This window comes from Callospermophilus lateralis, chromosome 1 (assembly GCF_048772815.1).
Source record: "Callospermophilus lateralis isolate mCalLat2 chromosome 1, mCalLat2.hap1, whole genome shotgun sequence".
NCBI classification, from domain to species: Eukaryota; Metazoa; Chordata; class Mammalia; order Rodentia; family Sciuridae; genus Callospermophilus; species Callospermophilus lateralis.
In genome coordinates this window covers 29,989,621-30,006,930 of record NC_135305.1, presented here as the reverse complement: position 1 = coordinate 30,006,930, position 17,310 = coordinate 29,989,621, and the positions used below count along the sequence as shown (strand labels likewise).

General features: G+C 38.0%; 1 protein-coding gene across 1 annotated transcript in view; it reads left to right on the top strand.

Moving 5' to 3' along the window:
- Positions 1–2,961, top strand: part of Cdk6 (cyclin dependent kinase 6) — a 205,718-nt gene extending 202,757 nt beyond the window's left edge. The window contains exon 7 of the mRNA XM_076861099.2: positions 2,155–2,961. Coding sequence (XP_076717214.1) covers positions 2,155–2,301 — 147 coding nt within the window. The 3' untranslated portion in view covers positions 2,302–2,961. The remainder of the gene's footprint in view (positions 1–2,154) is intronic.
- The last annotated feature ends 14,349 nt before the right edge of the window (positions 2,962–17,310 follow it).

Below are 17,310 nucleotides of genomic sequence, written 5' to 3'. Positions count from 1 at the left end.
TTATTACACAAGATCTTTGAGTTAATTCTCATGCCAGCCTTGTTCCTGAAATAGAGCAGTGATAGAACTTAACTCCCTTTTCTAACTATAATTCTGTAGGACAGAATGTATTAAGAGTTCCCTTTGGAGTTCTCACATACACCCTTGTTTGAGTAAGGAGCTCTCCTTCCCTCCATTCTCTTCCCAGCTCTTACACTATCAGTGCAGCTGCAGGAAAGGGCTTCCCCCCAGATAATCCTCTAGGGACATCTCTTCCTATCTCATACATATTCCCACAAAGCTTTTCTCTTCTCTCCTATGTCCTAGGGGACTGCTTTCCCCCACCCCCGCCCCTAATGCCATTGCCCTATCTTTTCCTCCTTGGACTGCAGAAAGAGAGACTCAGACTCAAGACCTTTGCCCCTGCTTTTCTGTCCTTTGGAAGGGCAGTCTTTGCAAAGCTTTTCTAAAGTTGTCTATTAGAGACAGTGAATCCATTCTACACACAAGCTCCTTTCTGGATCGTACTCTTTTTTTTTTTTTTTTTTTCGGTGGTGCTGAATATTGAACCCAGGGCCTTGTGCATGTGGATATACCAACCAAGCTATATCCCCATCTACAAGCTCCTTTCTCTGCCTGCCATTTAGCTCTTGATTTTTCAGAAGACCCAAAACTGAAACTGGCATCTGCAGACTGATAGGAAGTTTAGGATAAATAAAGATTTCAGGGGACTAGAGAATTTGCCTGAAATTTTATATAGAATTTTCTATTTGTATGTACCTTTCTTTTTATTAGTTTTAGTTATAGATGGACACAATACCTTTATTTTATTATTCATTTATTTTTTTATGTGGTGCTAAGGATTGAACCTAGTGCCTCATACATGCTAGGCAAATGGTCTACCACTGGGCTACACCCCCAGCCTATATGTGCCTTTCTTTAAGATCAGTAGTTTTCAACTATTAATGGGGTCCGTAATCTAGTCAGAACATAATGAGGACTGTGAGCAGGAACCCCAAATGAGTGGGAAAGTCTGCATAACCATAAAAATATTAAGTCTTTGGATTACATAGAGGTCTTGAAATTTATAGGCATTATAGAGGCCCAGTTCCCTTCAGTGGGCGTTGCCTCAAATGGTATGCTTCTTTGTGGCCTGTGGCTCCTGGGACAATGGGCAGGTCCTACTCATAGTAATTAGTGCTTGTCACCAGGTAGGTGCTCAGCTTGGTGAAAGGAGAAAGGAGTGGAGGAACAAGATTACATGTGATTAAAGTGGAAATGAGACTGACATTGGGGACTTGGTTGACAGTTTGGGAGCAGAGGTTCACCTATCCCTCCTTTTACCTTCTACCTCAGTTGCCTAGCCAAACTGACCAGACCATTTGACTCAGACCAGGTACTACTTAAGTGCAAGGACCAGCTCATTTGCTATAGTACTCCTGTGCTTGAATCGTCCACCTGGAATAGACTTTAGTGACTTGACTTGAATCTTATGGGTTCCTTGAAGGGATGCTGCTAACCCATGGGGCATCTTGCTGAGAGTTAGAAAGAGGGCATCCTTCCCCTGGGTGATGCAGTCCTAGGGCAAGTAATAGAGACCTAGGTTTGAACCCCTCCACTAATGGGGGCTTGTTCAGTAATTACCTTTTACACCTCCACCACCTTGTTCAGTAATTACCCTTTACACCTAAGTAGGGCACCTCATTTGTTATCTGCACATTGACAAACCCTGGGCCAAGGAAAGGTGATAGGGTGAAGTCCCTGGCTATAGAACTAAGTTTTCTAGAAGAATCTCAGCGTAAGTAAGGCTATATACATACTACAAATATAATATTAACTTTGGGAGTGCTGGGGATCAAACAAGCTAACAAGCACTCTTCCACTGAGCTACACCTCCATTTTTTAAGGAATCTGGAGTAGTCTGGAGAGAAACCATAGGTAAGCAACATACCACAGACAACCAAAGGATGTTGTCTTTTCCTTCAGGGCAATTTATGCATTAGGGGCATATACAAGTAAAGTACTGTCCTTATATTATGTAGTGTTCCTTGAAATAAATATTCATTCTTATTATAGATATACTTAATACATGACAGTGAATAGAGGAATAACTACGTAAAGCATATTATTTACACTGATGTTTTATATCTGTCAATTTCTTTTTCTTTATTTCAGAAGTGCCTGACATTTAATCCAGCCAAAAGAATATCTGCCTACAGTGCCCTGTCTCACCCATACTTCCAAGACCTGGAGAGGTGCAAGGAGAACCTGGATTCCCACCTGCCGCCCAGCCAGAACCCCTCAGAGCTGAATACAGCCTAAGGTCCCCCTGGCTATCTTGAGCTGATCATCTGGAGAATACCCTTAGTGGCTGATGGGTCCCCCTGAGCAGAGTTATTGAAGGTCACTGTCTGGAGGCCTTCCAGCTGCCATCTTCTGGATGGGTTCTGCTTCTTCAAGGAAATCGCCTAGTTTACTGTTTTGGAATCAATGCAAGAGTGATTGCAGCTTTATGTTCATTCATTTGTCTGTCTGTTTATTTCAAGAACCTGGAAAAATTCCAGAAGAAGAGAAGCTGCTGACCAATTGTGCTGCCATTTCATATTTCTAACCTTGAATGCTGCCAGTGTGAAGTGGGTGATCCAGGCACAGCTGAGTTATGATGTAACCTCTCTGCAGCTGCTGGGCCTGATTTGGTACTTTTGAGTGTGTGTGTACATGTGTGTAAGAGAGATTCTGTGATCTCTTAAAGTGTTACTTTTTGTAAACAACAAGAATAATTGAATTTTAAAGACTCAAGGTGACCGATAAATTCCAGGCGCTGTCCACTGAAGGTGATTCACCAGAATGATCTTCTCAAATTAGAAAGTTGAGTCTATGTCCTCAGCATTTCTGTTCTGGCCAAAAGGAGTAAATTTGTTAGCAGTTAAAGATGAAGTTTTAGACACACAGCAAAAAGGAAGACAAAAATTCTAATATCCTTTAAGAGACCTGTTTTTTAAAGCATGCATTCTATTTACTCTTTTGAAACTGAATTTACTTGTTGTAAGTCTGTTTTAACCTTCTATATAGTATCATGCTTTACTGTTTCTTTTGAAAATATAAGCTTTTTATTACTTGCTATAGATTTAGGGATTGTACTTCGAATAGGTTAAAAAAAAAACTAGAGAAAACCTTTATTTTCTGGTTTGAAATGTCTTGACTTCTTTTTCGGTTTTCGTTTTTACTTAGTTTTTGTTTTTAGGAATTTGTCAAAACTGTTTCCTGTTTGGATTTGGAGAGTAGTTCTCTCTGACCAGGGACAGAGATACCATTTAACTTTTCTGTATCTATTACACTGTACTTTTCACTATGCACTGCCTTATTTGCAAAGTGTCCATCTTATCTATCTCCCAGCACCTCTCATATATATTGCTCCCATTTCATAACTCATAACAGATGCCAAAGCTGTTCCATGCACCACCTGCTTGCTTGCTTTCAATGAACCTTTCATAAATAGGCAGCTTCAGATTATGGTTTATGGCCTTGATTCTGCAATCCTAACAGGGCCCCATATGTTCTTGATGCAGTCTTCCTACCTGGCATCTGCTTGAGTTACCTAAGCAATGAATAGGATACTTGTTCCACTCTGTCACCAGCACACAGATTACTATAAACTGTTACTTAATGTTTTACATTTTTGTAGAATTTATGCTTAGTGTAATTTCTGAGGGAATGTCTTTAACTCTTTTTTAGAGCTAGCTGTTAATATTCTAAATAATCTTTGTCTCCCTCCTCCAGGCCATGCTTGTTTCCAGTGCCTTGTGCTCACTCCTGCTGTCTGCAGGACCAGCCTGACCTGGGCATTATAAACAGCTCTACTTTTTCTCGAGATGCTTTCTCTCTCATCCTTTGTATCCCATACCACCTCTGCCTTCTCTGTAGTTTGGTGCTGAGAGAACTTGAGTAACCAGAAGACACAGAAAGTGTCTTTGAAGAAGTTCAGCTTTCTGTGCTTTCTGACTGTTTGAGTACTGTTTGAGTACATGCAACAAACAGCTAGATTATGTTGAGAGTTAGGCTTTTCAAGGACTGGCCATTGCTTTGCTCAGTAGAAAGTGTTTCAAATGATGCTTATGCATTATCAAGCTCACTGAATTCTTCCCAGCTTCATATTGTTATCTCATAGCAAAGGGTAATGATAACCTAAGCTTAAGAACATAATTCCTGAACAAGAAGAACATTTAGGAGATGTTTCTTCTCAAAAGCTTTTTGGGGATAGAACTGTTCTTTTCTAAAACATACATTGTTTAACATTGTTCTAGTTCAGTAGCTTTAGGAACAGGAATGTTTTCTAACGCAAGGTAAAAAAGATGGGCTAAGCATGTTTTATACTTCCTTCCTGATGTGCTGTCACCACTTTAAATGCTTGAGATATAATGAATCTAGGAGCTTTCTGAGCAAGGTATATTCTAAGTCTTACCTGGAAATTAGTTCTGCCTTTGATTGAGGTTCAAAAGACAAAAGACATTTTTTTTTTCCTGGGGCCTAGAAATTTAATTTTAAAATTCACTGCTCTGATTCACCATGACCTTTTCTTGGTTGGTATCCATGTGTTAAAGTGAACATAACTTGACTCTTTGCTTTTGCAAAAGTTTTTTCAGTGGTTCCCTCAAGAAAAATGCAGCTGTTCTGAACTGGAATTTTTCAGCATTTTTAGAATTTTAAATAAGTTGGTGAGCTCAGTTTTTATTTCTAGCATCTGCTTTGGGCTTATTTATAATTAATGTTTGTAAAGAAAAATTCTAACACATTTTGGCACTAGATGCTTTGCCCATCACCCTCTGGTGGCACAGAATGAAAGGGCATCTCAGCTTCACAAACTCAGTTAAGTCTCATAGTTCTCCCATTGCCATGGTGGTTGCACTTAGGCAATGATTCTCTTGTTGTATGTCTTTACACCCAGGCTCACCACTTCTAAACCCCAGGTACCCCATGAGCAGCTTTGCCATTAGGGCCCTTTTTGAAGCATACAGTAGAATAAGAACCTAGTGAATATCGCTTATTCTTCTGTAACATGGCTTCAGACTTCTTTCCCAAAAGCTAGGCAGTGTTTAACTGAAAAGATCATACTGCCCCAAGAAAGAAGCTTATGGCAAGAAAAAGTATCAGATTTTAAATCTCGTTTGAGTATATACTAGAACTAATGTGCATATGTATGTGCCTGATAGCTTCTCTTTGGGGCTTGGTTCTGGTGGCCCAGGCCTTGTGGGCTGTTATATGGAGTTATAACAACCTCAGTATAAAAAAAAAGAAGAAAAAGAAACATATCTGTTTATCATAAGCTATCTCATGGCAAAGGGTAACCTAAGCTCAAGAACATAATTCCTGAGAGCTTGTAAGAACTCATTGGGTTGGAGCCTCCCACTTTGTCCCTCTGAAGAGGCTGGAAACTCAAAGAGAAAGAGCCTCTCTGGAAGAAAGCTTGGGGCCATTTCAGCCCCCTGTATTCTCAGATTTTTCCCTCAGGAAGCACACACTGTGAATGGCAGGTTTTTCATTTAGCCCCAGGTGATTGATTTACTAAAAATAGTTTAAAATTATTCAACTAAGAGTAGAATCTCGGCATGTTAGTTTCCAGTACAAATAAAAATTTCAGAATGCACAGATGTTAAGATCTTAAAGAAAATGTGTTCCTTTTAATAGAAAAATATATAGTTTGATTCTAGAACAAAGTACTATCCATTTTGTTGAAAAAAAACAATAGTACCAAACATTTTGAACTTTAAATTATGTATTTAAATTGATTTTTTAATAACAATAGCTGCCTCTCTTTAAAGTGGTGCCTAATTAAAGTCAGTAATGCAATTCTCATTCCATTGTGGAAATTAAATCATGTGAACTTCATGATATCATAAGCATATTAAAATTCTTATGTTCAAAGAATTGCTTTTCTTTTAAGTGACAACTTGACTATTTTTATGATAAGCACATGAGAGTGTCTTACATTTTATTTTCCAAATACAAACTTTTGTTGCATAATTGGCTCTAGGAACATATTGATAGAATTCAAAAGAATGCACGTTTTATGTTGTGACATAAGAATAAAGATGTGGCATGACTTCTTTTTTGTGGCATGACTTCTAAATCTTTAAAAATTATTTATGAAACATTGGACAGTGAATAGAGGAAATCCTGAAGAAACTGCACATATTCAAAGGGTAGTTTCAAAGTTACATATATTTTGTAGCATATATTTTTCTATCCTCAAGTATATTGTAAGAATTGATATTAAAATCACCTGGAAAACTATGGACTTGACATGTTCAAAAAACAAATCTTATGGAAAAGCTATCCCAGGCATAAATTAACATATGCCTTAGAGTATTCACTGTTTAAAAAAAAAAAACATTTTTAAGGCATGTGTTTCCTATGCCAGTGGGACTTTTGAAAAATTGTAAATCTTTATCATGTACATTAATACATTAAGTGCATATGCCTTCTCCAAAAAACTTCTTGAGACTACCAAAGCCTGAAAGCAATGTAAATCCTGGGGAAAATAGTAATGGTATTTCCTCAAAAGCATGAGAAAATAGCATTTTCATTCCTTACTGACTTCATTATTATCAAAAATTTTAGTCCAATTTTGATACATACTTATATCTCAAGCATTTCTAACTTGTTCTTTTTTAGAAAATAAGCCAAATCTATTCCTTTAGCCTTCTCTGTCTTCTGACCTTTGTAAATAACAGAACTGTAGAAGTAGGAGGAAAATGATACTCTTAATGTTTTTTTCTCAATTAGTTTTTGTTTTGTTTTGTTTTTGTTTTTTATGTGGAGTACCAGCTTTTCAAAGTATTTTGCATTTACTGGTTTGCTGGTATTCTCGGGGAGTTAGTTTAGATTAATAAATGGACTTCCATTAGAATCTTGGTTTCCTTGATCCTGGTGCTCTGGCCTTTAAGAAGAAAGAGCTACTTGAAAGTACACGCTTTCCCGCCCCGCCCCCCAGCATCTATTGAAATACTATTACAGAAATTTAAAGTTAATGTTGTAGGAATTGAAGGTAGTTTTTTGTTTATTTTTAATGGTAGGTATGAAAAGTAGTTTAAAAAAAAAAAAAAACTTTTAAAAAAGGTCTGTTAATTCACAGTCCTAAGAGCTGGACTCTTCTGTTTTATTACAGAGTGTTCCACAAGGTGGCGCTTTCAAAAAATAAAAATCTGGCCAAGTCTGAAGAGGTAGTTCTAAGGACTTTATTCTTTTTTTCTGCACATCTTTAACTTCTGCCTAGCACTTGTTCCTCAATATAATTAATAGTGTTCATAATGTTCTGTAACTTAAGATACTTTAGTCGTTTATCTAGGTTCTGAACGATTGTCTGAAAATTAATTGTGCTAGATGACTTTATGCCTATTTTGATCTTAAGTTGAGTCAAGAAAGCCTAGTCACTTTTATTCAGGACACTTTTTTTTTTTGAGGTACCTAGTTACCTCACTTTTCTACTTTGGGCAGACTCACTTATTAAAAAGGCAACTCTCATTTTGTGAACAGAATAGTTTTGTTAGGAGTATAAAATTTAATCAAGAAGCCCCAGTTAAAACACCAACACCCCAGTCTACTGGTTTCACATCCTCTACCATGGTGACCTTTTGACACTGATTTCACTTTAAAATTCTAATTTAAAAATCAGATGAGCAAAATAAGTAGTGCATCAATAATTAAATAGACAAAATCTTTTCTAAAGAATTGCTATACTGAAACAGCACTAAAATGCTAAAAGACCTGGTAAATTTTACACTTGTATAATGACGAATGCAAATTCCTAAGAAATTCTAACTCTTAGCTATTGTCTAGGTATATGAGCATAATTTAGCAACTCTCCACATCTCTGGTTTCTCCACTTTTAAAGGTTTTTAGCATTCATGATATGTTTGTTTTAATTTACGTTTCAGCTCAGAGACCCATTTTCCTCTTGCCCCTCCCCTGGAAATGATTAACAAAATTTAGGAGGAAGGAAATGACAGTATTCTTCATTTTCTGTAGCACAGTACAATAGGCCGTGTACTCACTCTTGAATGTCAGAAACTCAGTGGTACCTGCTTTCCTCCAGAGAGGCAGGCGAGAAAATCTCGGTGATTCACACTGAATCAAAATGCCACACACACACACACACACACACACACACACACACTAGGAACTGTCAAAGTTCTAAGAAATCATGACCCCGTGCACCCTCAGCCCTCACCGAAGGGGAGCCCAATTTAAGCCCCCAGAAAGGTCCACTTCAAACCCAGGTCTGTTACCTGGGCCGGAGCGAACGCCACTGGCTGGCGTTCCCAACTTGATCCGCACCTGGACGCCTTCCGGGCGCGGCGCCCCGCCCCTCAGCAGGAGAGTGGCAGGGGGCGGAGCTGCCCGAGACCCACCAGGCGGGAGACCGCCCGAGGTCCCGGCTCTGCTGCTGTCTCAGAGGCATCCGTTCTGCAATCTAAGGAGGTAAAATGACGCAGGAAGTCAACGGGTGTCTTCTGTGCATAAATAAGTACAACATAATTCTCCGAACGTTCGGGTATGAAGGGATGCGGTAGAAGCTGCTCTCTGCGAAGCTCTACCAAGTCATCTCAAGTTGTAAGCTCAGCCTTTTTTTTTTTTTTAAGAGAAGATGTATAATTGCAGGAAATGCTTTTTATTTCTTTTTTTTTTTTTCTGTCATTCTACATTTATGATGGCAAAGGAGATTCCTGGAAAAGTTGTTTTGAAAAGTTGTTTATTTTTTACTCCATCTTCAGTTGGCAAAAGTTCCTCTTTAGTTTCCAATTTTTCTCCCCCTCCTCCACCCTTCAAGTAATTACAGGCATGTAAGTAAATTATCTCCTGTAAGAGGGGGCTTTCCTGTTGAGAGGAATCTTTTGTGTGAATAATCTGATCACACCCATCAAAAAAAAAGAAAGAAAAGAAAAAAATCAATCCCTTCTCTACTTTAGAAGTTTGGAATCAAAAGTAGATTTTCCTAAAGGAGATATATAGCTGTATATTGACTGAAAAGAATTGTGACTTTAGCACTAATCAGTAAACACAAAACAACACCAGTATTTAATTTCAGACTGGTTTTTAGTCAAATTCCCTCTGTGTTTAGGTCAAAATTCTGATGGTACCTTGGACCCCTTACTTGAAAATTTCTAATCTTAAATTTTATGAAATGAATAACATGTATTAGCTAACAATACTTCTGTGGTCACCAGCAACTCTGAGTTTGACCGTTAAGTCTTTGAATACTTAAAATTGGTCCAACAGTAGTGCATTTTTTGAACCCGCAAGTGTACCATGTCTTTTCACTCTTGGCCTTTGTTTGCAATCATATACACATGTAAGTTATAGCTCCTTACTTACTTTTTATTCATTTATTTTCCAGTGACCATTAATAAATGTATTAGTATTTGGAATTAATAGCAACCTAGATACAGCACTTAGCAGGTGGAGAATTTTTTTCAAGTTGTTCTACATTTGCATAAATTATTTCTATTATTATTCATGTATATTATTTATTTCTGAGTCACACTAGTCCTGTGAAAGTACAACTGAAGGCAGATTTACTAGGGCTTGCATTTGAGGTTCATTATCATGGTCTTGAAATTAAAAGTTAGATGAAACCCCCAAGTAAGCTGCATGCATTTTTATTATGATTAGTAGATATAAGTCTATAGATGTAGTATTTTTGGTGTTTTATCATTATGTAAACAAATTAAAGCAGAGGTCTTTGTAGTTGTTGCTTGTGTTGAATATGCATATAGTATAGGGTGGAATTACTGCAAAAGTAAAAGCTAAAGGTAGAAAAGCATTTTAGAGATTGCCTTCATTTAGGAACTGGGCCAGGTGGCCAGCAGAGTAGATAGATGCCAGGCAGAGACAGGTGTCTGGGCGGTGCCTTCTGTCTGGCCTTGTGAAGAAGCTTCTCCCCAAGATCTAGTGCGTACTAGGTGTCCTGTGCAGAAGTGGGAACAGGTAGTACTGCTGAAAGGGGAGCAGTGTGAAAGCTGTTCTGTAGAAGCAGAACTGGCAGCTTGTGCCTTGAGGCTTCCAGAGCAGGTCAGATGAAGAAGTCCAAGTTTCCATGCTTCAGGCAACTTAGCTGTGTACAGAAGCAATCCAGCCTGGTAATAAAAAGCAAGGGTTGTTCATACAGTAATTGAAAAAGGGATTTTAGCAACCAGCAATTCCCAACACCTCAAAAGCTTGCTGCATTTCTGGTATTTTAGGTATTTCTGGTATTTGATCTGAAGGTTAAAGGGCAAGTGTTTTGTATAGAAAAGCAGTATGTGTTAAGAAAAGCACAATGTCAGTTCCTATAGAGGGCAGATTAGAACTAGAGAATTTTGTAGAATTATCATTTCTAAGATGCGCACGTTTTCACTGTAAAATGTATTAGTGCTTCAGCATTCCCATAGTAAAAACTTTCTTCCAGGTTTCAGCAAGGCTGCCATACACAGCAAACTTCTTTCTTTTTTTACTTAAAAGAGAAAATGTTTTAAAAGTTGTTTTTTTAAAAAAAAAGAATCTTAATGTGGAATTTTGACTTATTGGTTTCTATATGTGAAATCACAGTTCTCAGAATGGAGAGACTGTGCACATCAGATACTAATCTAGGCTATGAGAACAGCCCAGGATGACTATTGCCTATCTCCACAGCCTACATCCTGACCCCATCCCTGTAACCATCTCTTCCTCTCTCCAACTAAGGTGCTCCTTGCCACCACCCTGACCTGTCCAAGTGGTGCTCTCTGTCCTCTGCTCATTTGGAGTCATCAAGGACATCATGAGATTAGATACCACAGTGTGCCTGCCTAGACGTGGCCACCACTCCTACTTAACATTCAGCTGGCCACGGTCATCAATAGATGGTTCCTGATGCCAGGCACTGAATGTGCCCATGACATCAATCAGACATGCCCTCTAGCATCTTTGTATGCATCTTGATCTTTAACCAAGTCGTTCTAGGAAGCATTCAGTTTTGGCTGTGGTACCAAGAGAAAAACTAACCAAGAATATAAACCACATTCCAGGCTGCTGTTTTCTATCCATTTGCAGGCTATACTTCTACTGTATTTCTTCATACTTGAAATTCATTCTGCTATTTAATATCAGGGTACAGACATCAGGGTGCATGTTCCCTAAAGGTGCATAATTACTCTCATTCCGTTTGCTCACATTGCTACAGAATGCTCTGTTTTGGTGCTTTGGACCCAGCAGGTCAAAAAAGCAGTGTGGAAAATCACTGCCAGGAACACAGTCTTATGAATGTTGGCCAATGACTTGGTGTTAGATCTGTTCTTTTCTCTGCATACAAGGTTGAGAGTAACCACACTGGCCTGTCAGGTCCACTCCAGCGTCCTTCCTATGTTCTACTCAAGGGTGGGTGTAGCACAGCCCTGGGAAAGCAGGGATTTTCTTAACTATATGGACTATCAGCCCTCAAAAAAAAAAAAAAAAAAAATGACCTTGGGTACAGACAACATTGGACAGGGCCGAGTGGGCCATGTCCTATTCCACATGGAAATGTCTTTAGAGGGCCCTGAGCTGAGTGTTCTCGCTCTCTTCCCTTGAGGCAGATAAAAATAGTGGTCAGTTTATCTAAGCCCATCCCATCAGAAGAGGAGAACAGAAAAATAGGTGTTTGTGTCAGGTAAAATATGTCATCCAAGGATCTCCACAACTTCCATTAAATACCCCACCACTAGAACTCTGTTTTTTTAAAGTAACTTAAGTAAGAGATGCTTTCTGACCTGGGATCTCTGGGGTAGCCATTCCTATTTGCATCTTACCCTGACACTTAATTGGAGAGAAAGAACTGCAGTGGCGATTCTGTTGTCATGGCAAAGGTAACAGGTCAGGAAATTCAGAGGGTTACAGTCAATAATCCCTTGGAAACTGGATGTCTTACTGGGTGCTAGAATGCAAATATCGGTATTTATCATCAGATAATGGAATTCGTTGTTTTTTCAAAATTAGTGTTGAAATGTTACTGTCCATTGTGTTCACTTACACAGAAGCGAAATTGAAACAAAAAGAAAATGCTCTGTTCATTTGTCATACCTTTTGTATTTCTTACAATAAAAATATTAGTAGCAAATAAAAACAATAAAAAAGGCAAATTTAAACTCTTTCTTGAATTTGAATTACTCTCCTCATCATTTTGTTTGTTTGTTTGCTACAATACTAGAGTCTGAACCCAAGGACTTACACTTACTAAGTAAACACTTTATCACTGAACTACACTCCCAGCCCTATTTAAAAAAAAGAAATTTTTAATTAAGATGGGCATAATACCTTTATTTTATTTATTTATATATGGTGCTGAGCATTGAACCCAGTGCCTAACACATGCCAGGCAAGCGCTCTGCCACTGAGCCACAACCCCAGCTCCCTCCCAGCCCTTTTTTTAAATTTTATTTTACACTTTGAAACAGGGTTGACCTAACTCACCCAGGCTGGCCTCAAACTTGTGATCCTCCTGCCTCAGCCTCCAGAGTAGCTTTTACTTTAATATAAAATGTATATAACTATGGTAAATAACAAAGCATTAAACTGCAAAAATGTATTCGCAAAATGTGTTTTATTTTGAAGGACTCCTTTCAGTCTTCCAAAGCTTAAAAATGTAATTAGAAGCCTACTGAATTTAGAGTTCATTCCACAAATACTTATTGAGCCCTCATTAGTTGGCTACGCTAAACATTGAAAATGGAAAAATGTGGACAGTCCTTTCCAAAGTTTACAGACGAGAAAAGGGACTATGCAGAAGACTTTTTTTATCAATAGCTGATAAACTGGAGATCAGTAAAGCTTTTGCATCCAAAATAAAGCTTGAGAGGACTCAAAACTAAAGATTAATGTTTGCAAGAGCAAGGCCTGCAATTATGAAAGAGAAGACAGAAAAGTGCAGGAAGATTGGTAAGACTGTGCCTGAGAGAAGCTCCTAAACATCTGGTTCATAATCTGTAGGAAGGAGTATGATCTAACATCTTGATCTGGTACACACATGCATATATTCTGGATCATTTGCTTCAAAGTTGTGGCCATACAAATCCTTCAGTTAACTCTGTTACACTCACAGCCACATTCCATGAATAGTCTACCAGCCTTTTGTCACTCATTTTACCCTCTGCAGTGTCAGCCCATTTTCCATTTCCCTGTTCTCTAGCTAAGAATTAATGGTGGGATTGAGTCCAGGAGACCATGTTTGTTCAGCAAACTTAAACTTCATAAAATGAAGCTGTATGTTTCACACGTTACCTTTTATATTGGTAGCTAAAATTGATTTCACAGTCCCACTAATAGGCATGCTTTACAATAATAACCAATAATCCAGTTCTTTAAGTGGGCAAAACATTTCAAATGGCCTCTCATCCAAGAAGATGAATAAGTATCTGAAATGATGACTTACATTTGTTCTTAGGAGAATACAAATGAAGCCACAATGAGCTATCACTATAGAGCTAGCTAAAATTTTAAAATTTGACAACTCCAAAGGTTGAGGATGTAGAAGAACTGAAATTCACTATCCATGGTAGGAGTGCAGTATGACAGGACCAATTTGGAAAGAGTTAAGAGTTAAGCATACTCTTAACATTCAACCTCGTAACCTCACTTCTAGACATTTAGTAGAAAGAGATGAAAATGTATACACTAATACTTATTTATAAATGTTCACAGTAGTTTTACTTGTAATGGGTAAAGACTGGAAACAACCCAAATGTCCATCAACAGTTGAATGAATAAACACTTGGTGATTTATAAACACAGTGGAATACTACTCAACAATAAAAAAGAAGCGCTATTGATATGCACAACAACAGAGATGAATCTCAAAGCACTTAAGATAATTGAAAAAGGTCAAATACAAAAGGCTGTTTAATTCCACTTATATGAAGTTCTAGAAAAGGCAAAACTATAATCATAGAAAATGTTGGTTTTGGGGGACTGGGAAAGCAAGGAAGGAGATTAACTGCAAAAAGATACAAGTGAATGTTTTAGAAAGATGGAAATGTTTGATAAGTGATTGTGGTCATGATTACATCACTGTCCATTTGTCAAAATCATCAAACAGTCAGTACATTATAAATAGTACATAGTGTATACATACACTATACCTCAATAAAACTGATTCTGAAAAAATGTAAAAAATGTCCATTCACAGTGCTAACAATAGCCAACCTGAAATAATTGGCAAAGAACTTTTCAAGCTTGTGAATCAGCTCAACAAGGATGGAACAAGAGGAAAATTTTAGTGAAACTATAACCCATTGATTCAGCTGAAGCTTCATGAGCACCAGAAATTTTCCTTTCTGACCCATATTCCTGGTAATTTCCTTACATTCACTAAAAGTCTCAACCTGAGATTTCCAAAAGGTGAATTAGTTATTTATGGACACAATGTCTTTATTTTGTTCATTTATTTGTATGTGATGCTGAGGATCCAACCCAGTGCCTCACATGTGCGAGACAAGCACTCTGCCGCTGAGCTACAGCCCCAGCCCAAATTCTTTTTTTTTTAATATTTGTTTTAGTTGTAGTTGGACACAGTACCTTCATATTATTTATTTTTATATGGTGCTGAGGATCGAACCTAGGGCCTCACATTGCCAGGCGGGTGCTCTACTGCTGAGCCACAACCCCAGGCCTGAGTTCTTTATTTTAAAAAAGTCTTTGAGTGGGATAGGGAATGGGAGCATGGGAGGAATAGAAGAACTCTAGATAGGGTAGAGGGGTTGTAAAGGAAGGGAGAGGGCATGGGGTTATAAATGATGGTGGAATGTGATGATCATTATTATCCAAAGTACAGGTATGAAGACACGAATTAGTGTGAATACACTATGTATACAACCAGAGATATGAAAAATCGTGCTCTGTATATGTAATAAGAATTGTAATGCATTCCACTGTCATATATAAATTAAAAAAATCTTTGAATATTTTTTACAGTGAGAAATATAACTCTTGAGCACAAAGTGAACATATAAACTGGTCATTATTTCCACTTTTGTCTAGGCAAAATTACATCCAGAAGTTAGATAGTAAGTGTAGAATCAGAGGAAGGGGAATCTATTAAACTGAGTAGTTCTTTCATAAAATAAATCAGAAAAGAAGGGATATGGCATAAAATAAAAAAGTCCTTTGTCCATACTTTCAACCCACCAACACTTAGCAAGTTACCACCAGTAAGAGTAGATTGTATAAACTTTTTGGAAACTTCCCTGGACATATTCAAATATATTCAATAGTTTCCTACACATACTCAAGCTGAACAATATGAAATCTCCCATCTTGTTGGTTAGAAATTGCTGAATATCTGCAATCTCATAATGCCAACTAATACATGCTCTTGTTTATACATAAGTTATCATAATCTATAAACTGTTTTATAATCCTCTTTTTCTCTCAATAATGCATAGTGGTCAATTTTCCATATCAACACATATGGCTGGCTCTACATTACTTTTTCAATATCTGCCTAGTTTGGCATTGGGTGGATGCACCATCCATTAACCAAATCCTTTATATAATGGTTATTGAACTCGTTTCCTGTCTTTTGCTCTCTTATTAATACAGTTAGAGAAATTACAATGGGTCTTCAAACATGAAAGCTTCATGCTTCTATTTCCAGTCTAGGGACATGCCAACATCAGACACTGTGTTGATGGATTAGGTTTCTGTGCTTCTCTCCGTTGTTGAGATTCTGAAATGCCCACACAATAATGAGAAATAGAGGAAAATCAACTAATATGTTATTAAATTTGTATATAGACACTAGTGCATCCAAGTCTTTCCCCCTGGGGGCATCTTTAACATTAGGAAGACTTGGATGCACTAGGGTCTATATACAAATTTAATAACATATTAGTTGAATATTATTCCAGTTGAAAATTTCTACCCTAAAGGCTTATTAGCATTGTTACTATTTACAGTTTTGCCTTTCATCCTTGTATTGTTACCCCCACGCAGACACACACCGTGCTGCTCCCATTCAAAAAGTTTTGCCTTCACAATAAAGTAAAGCTTATTCCCCTGGCATTCTAGGTCCTTTTCCTCCATCTCCAGGGACTTTTCCAGTCTTGCTTCATCTCTACCACAGGTGTTCCATGTTACCACACCTGGCTGCATCCCCTCTCCTTTTACCCAGGCATTTCCCTCTGTTTGGAGTGTCCTTCCCTCTCCGTTTTTCTGTGAGAAGTTGGCCAAGGATCACAGGCCACCTGAAATGCCACTTCTCAATCCTCCTGGGCTCCTTACCCCTTCCACTTCTGAAGGTAGCCTGATGCTGTAAGGAAAGCACATGCTTTCATGTTTTCATGTTTAATCACGTGCATTTGGTCCCCAGCTTCTCTGCTTTCTTGCTGTGGGACCTGAAGCAAATTATTTGGTTTCTCTAAGCCCCAGTTTTTCTCATGTGAAAAATGGCATGCAATCTCTTCATTACACCCAGAATATTTGAGAGATCATGTAAGTTCATTGCTAAAAGGAAAGTGTTTATTCACAGATCACACGTATTAAAAGATGTGTAAACAATTCTTCCCATTGAGTGGATGTGAGGTATATCTTGAGAAGATTTGGTCTGATCTAGACTTTATCAACTGCTGAAGCCTTAATTATCTCTATGGCTCCTCAGTCATTTTCCTCTTTCTCTTTCCTCCCCTGGAATCCATGCTCTATCCAGGAGGGGCTAAGTACCTTGCCAGAGGGGATCTATGTAAAGGAAACGCAAAATTTTGTGTTAATAGCAGCATCATTATATGTTTTTAAAATCTCTGTATCCACAAAACTAATCAAAGGGCAAGAAAGTGAAAAGTAAGAAGGAGCTTAGAAGGGAAAAAGTTTTCTCCTACATGTATTATCATGCTCTCAGGTTGAAATGCTGGAAATAATATCTGCCAAATGCTAGAATATTAAAAACAATATAAATGAGCCATGAGTAAAGAAGAATTTAATATTCGCAGATTCTCCTCTCCTTCTTGTGCAGAAAGAAAAGTGTGTCTTTGGTCAGAGTTCTCAGCTCACATCTGCTAATGGAGTTAGACAAATGAAGACCACAGGCCTGATCTGCACTAGGAAGCAAAGTGGGCTACTCAGTGGAATAGGGAGAACTGCCGAAGACTGCATTTGAGAGAGTTTGGGGAAAGTTTTGAGAAAGAAAGTAGGAGTTGGAAACATCTGTTCTACAATGCAATATAAGAGAGAGAGGGAAAGAGCCAGAGTGGAAAAGATGATTTGAAAGCCTTTTAGTGAATGTAATGAAAATAAGTCCCCTCATGCCATTTTCCAAGAGTCCAGAAAGGATCCTAATTGATTTTCAGTTAC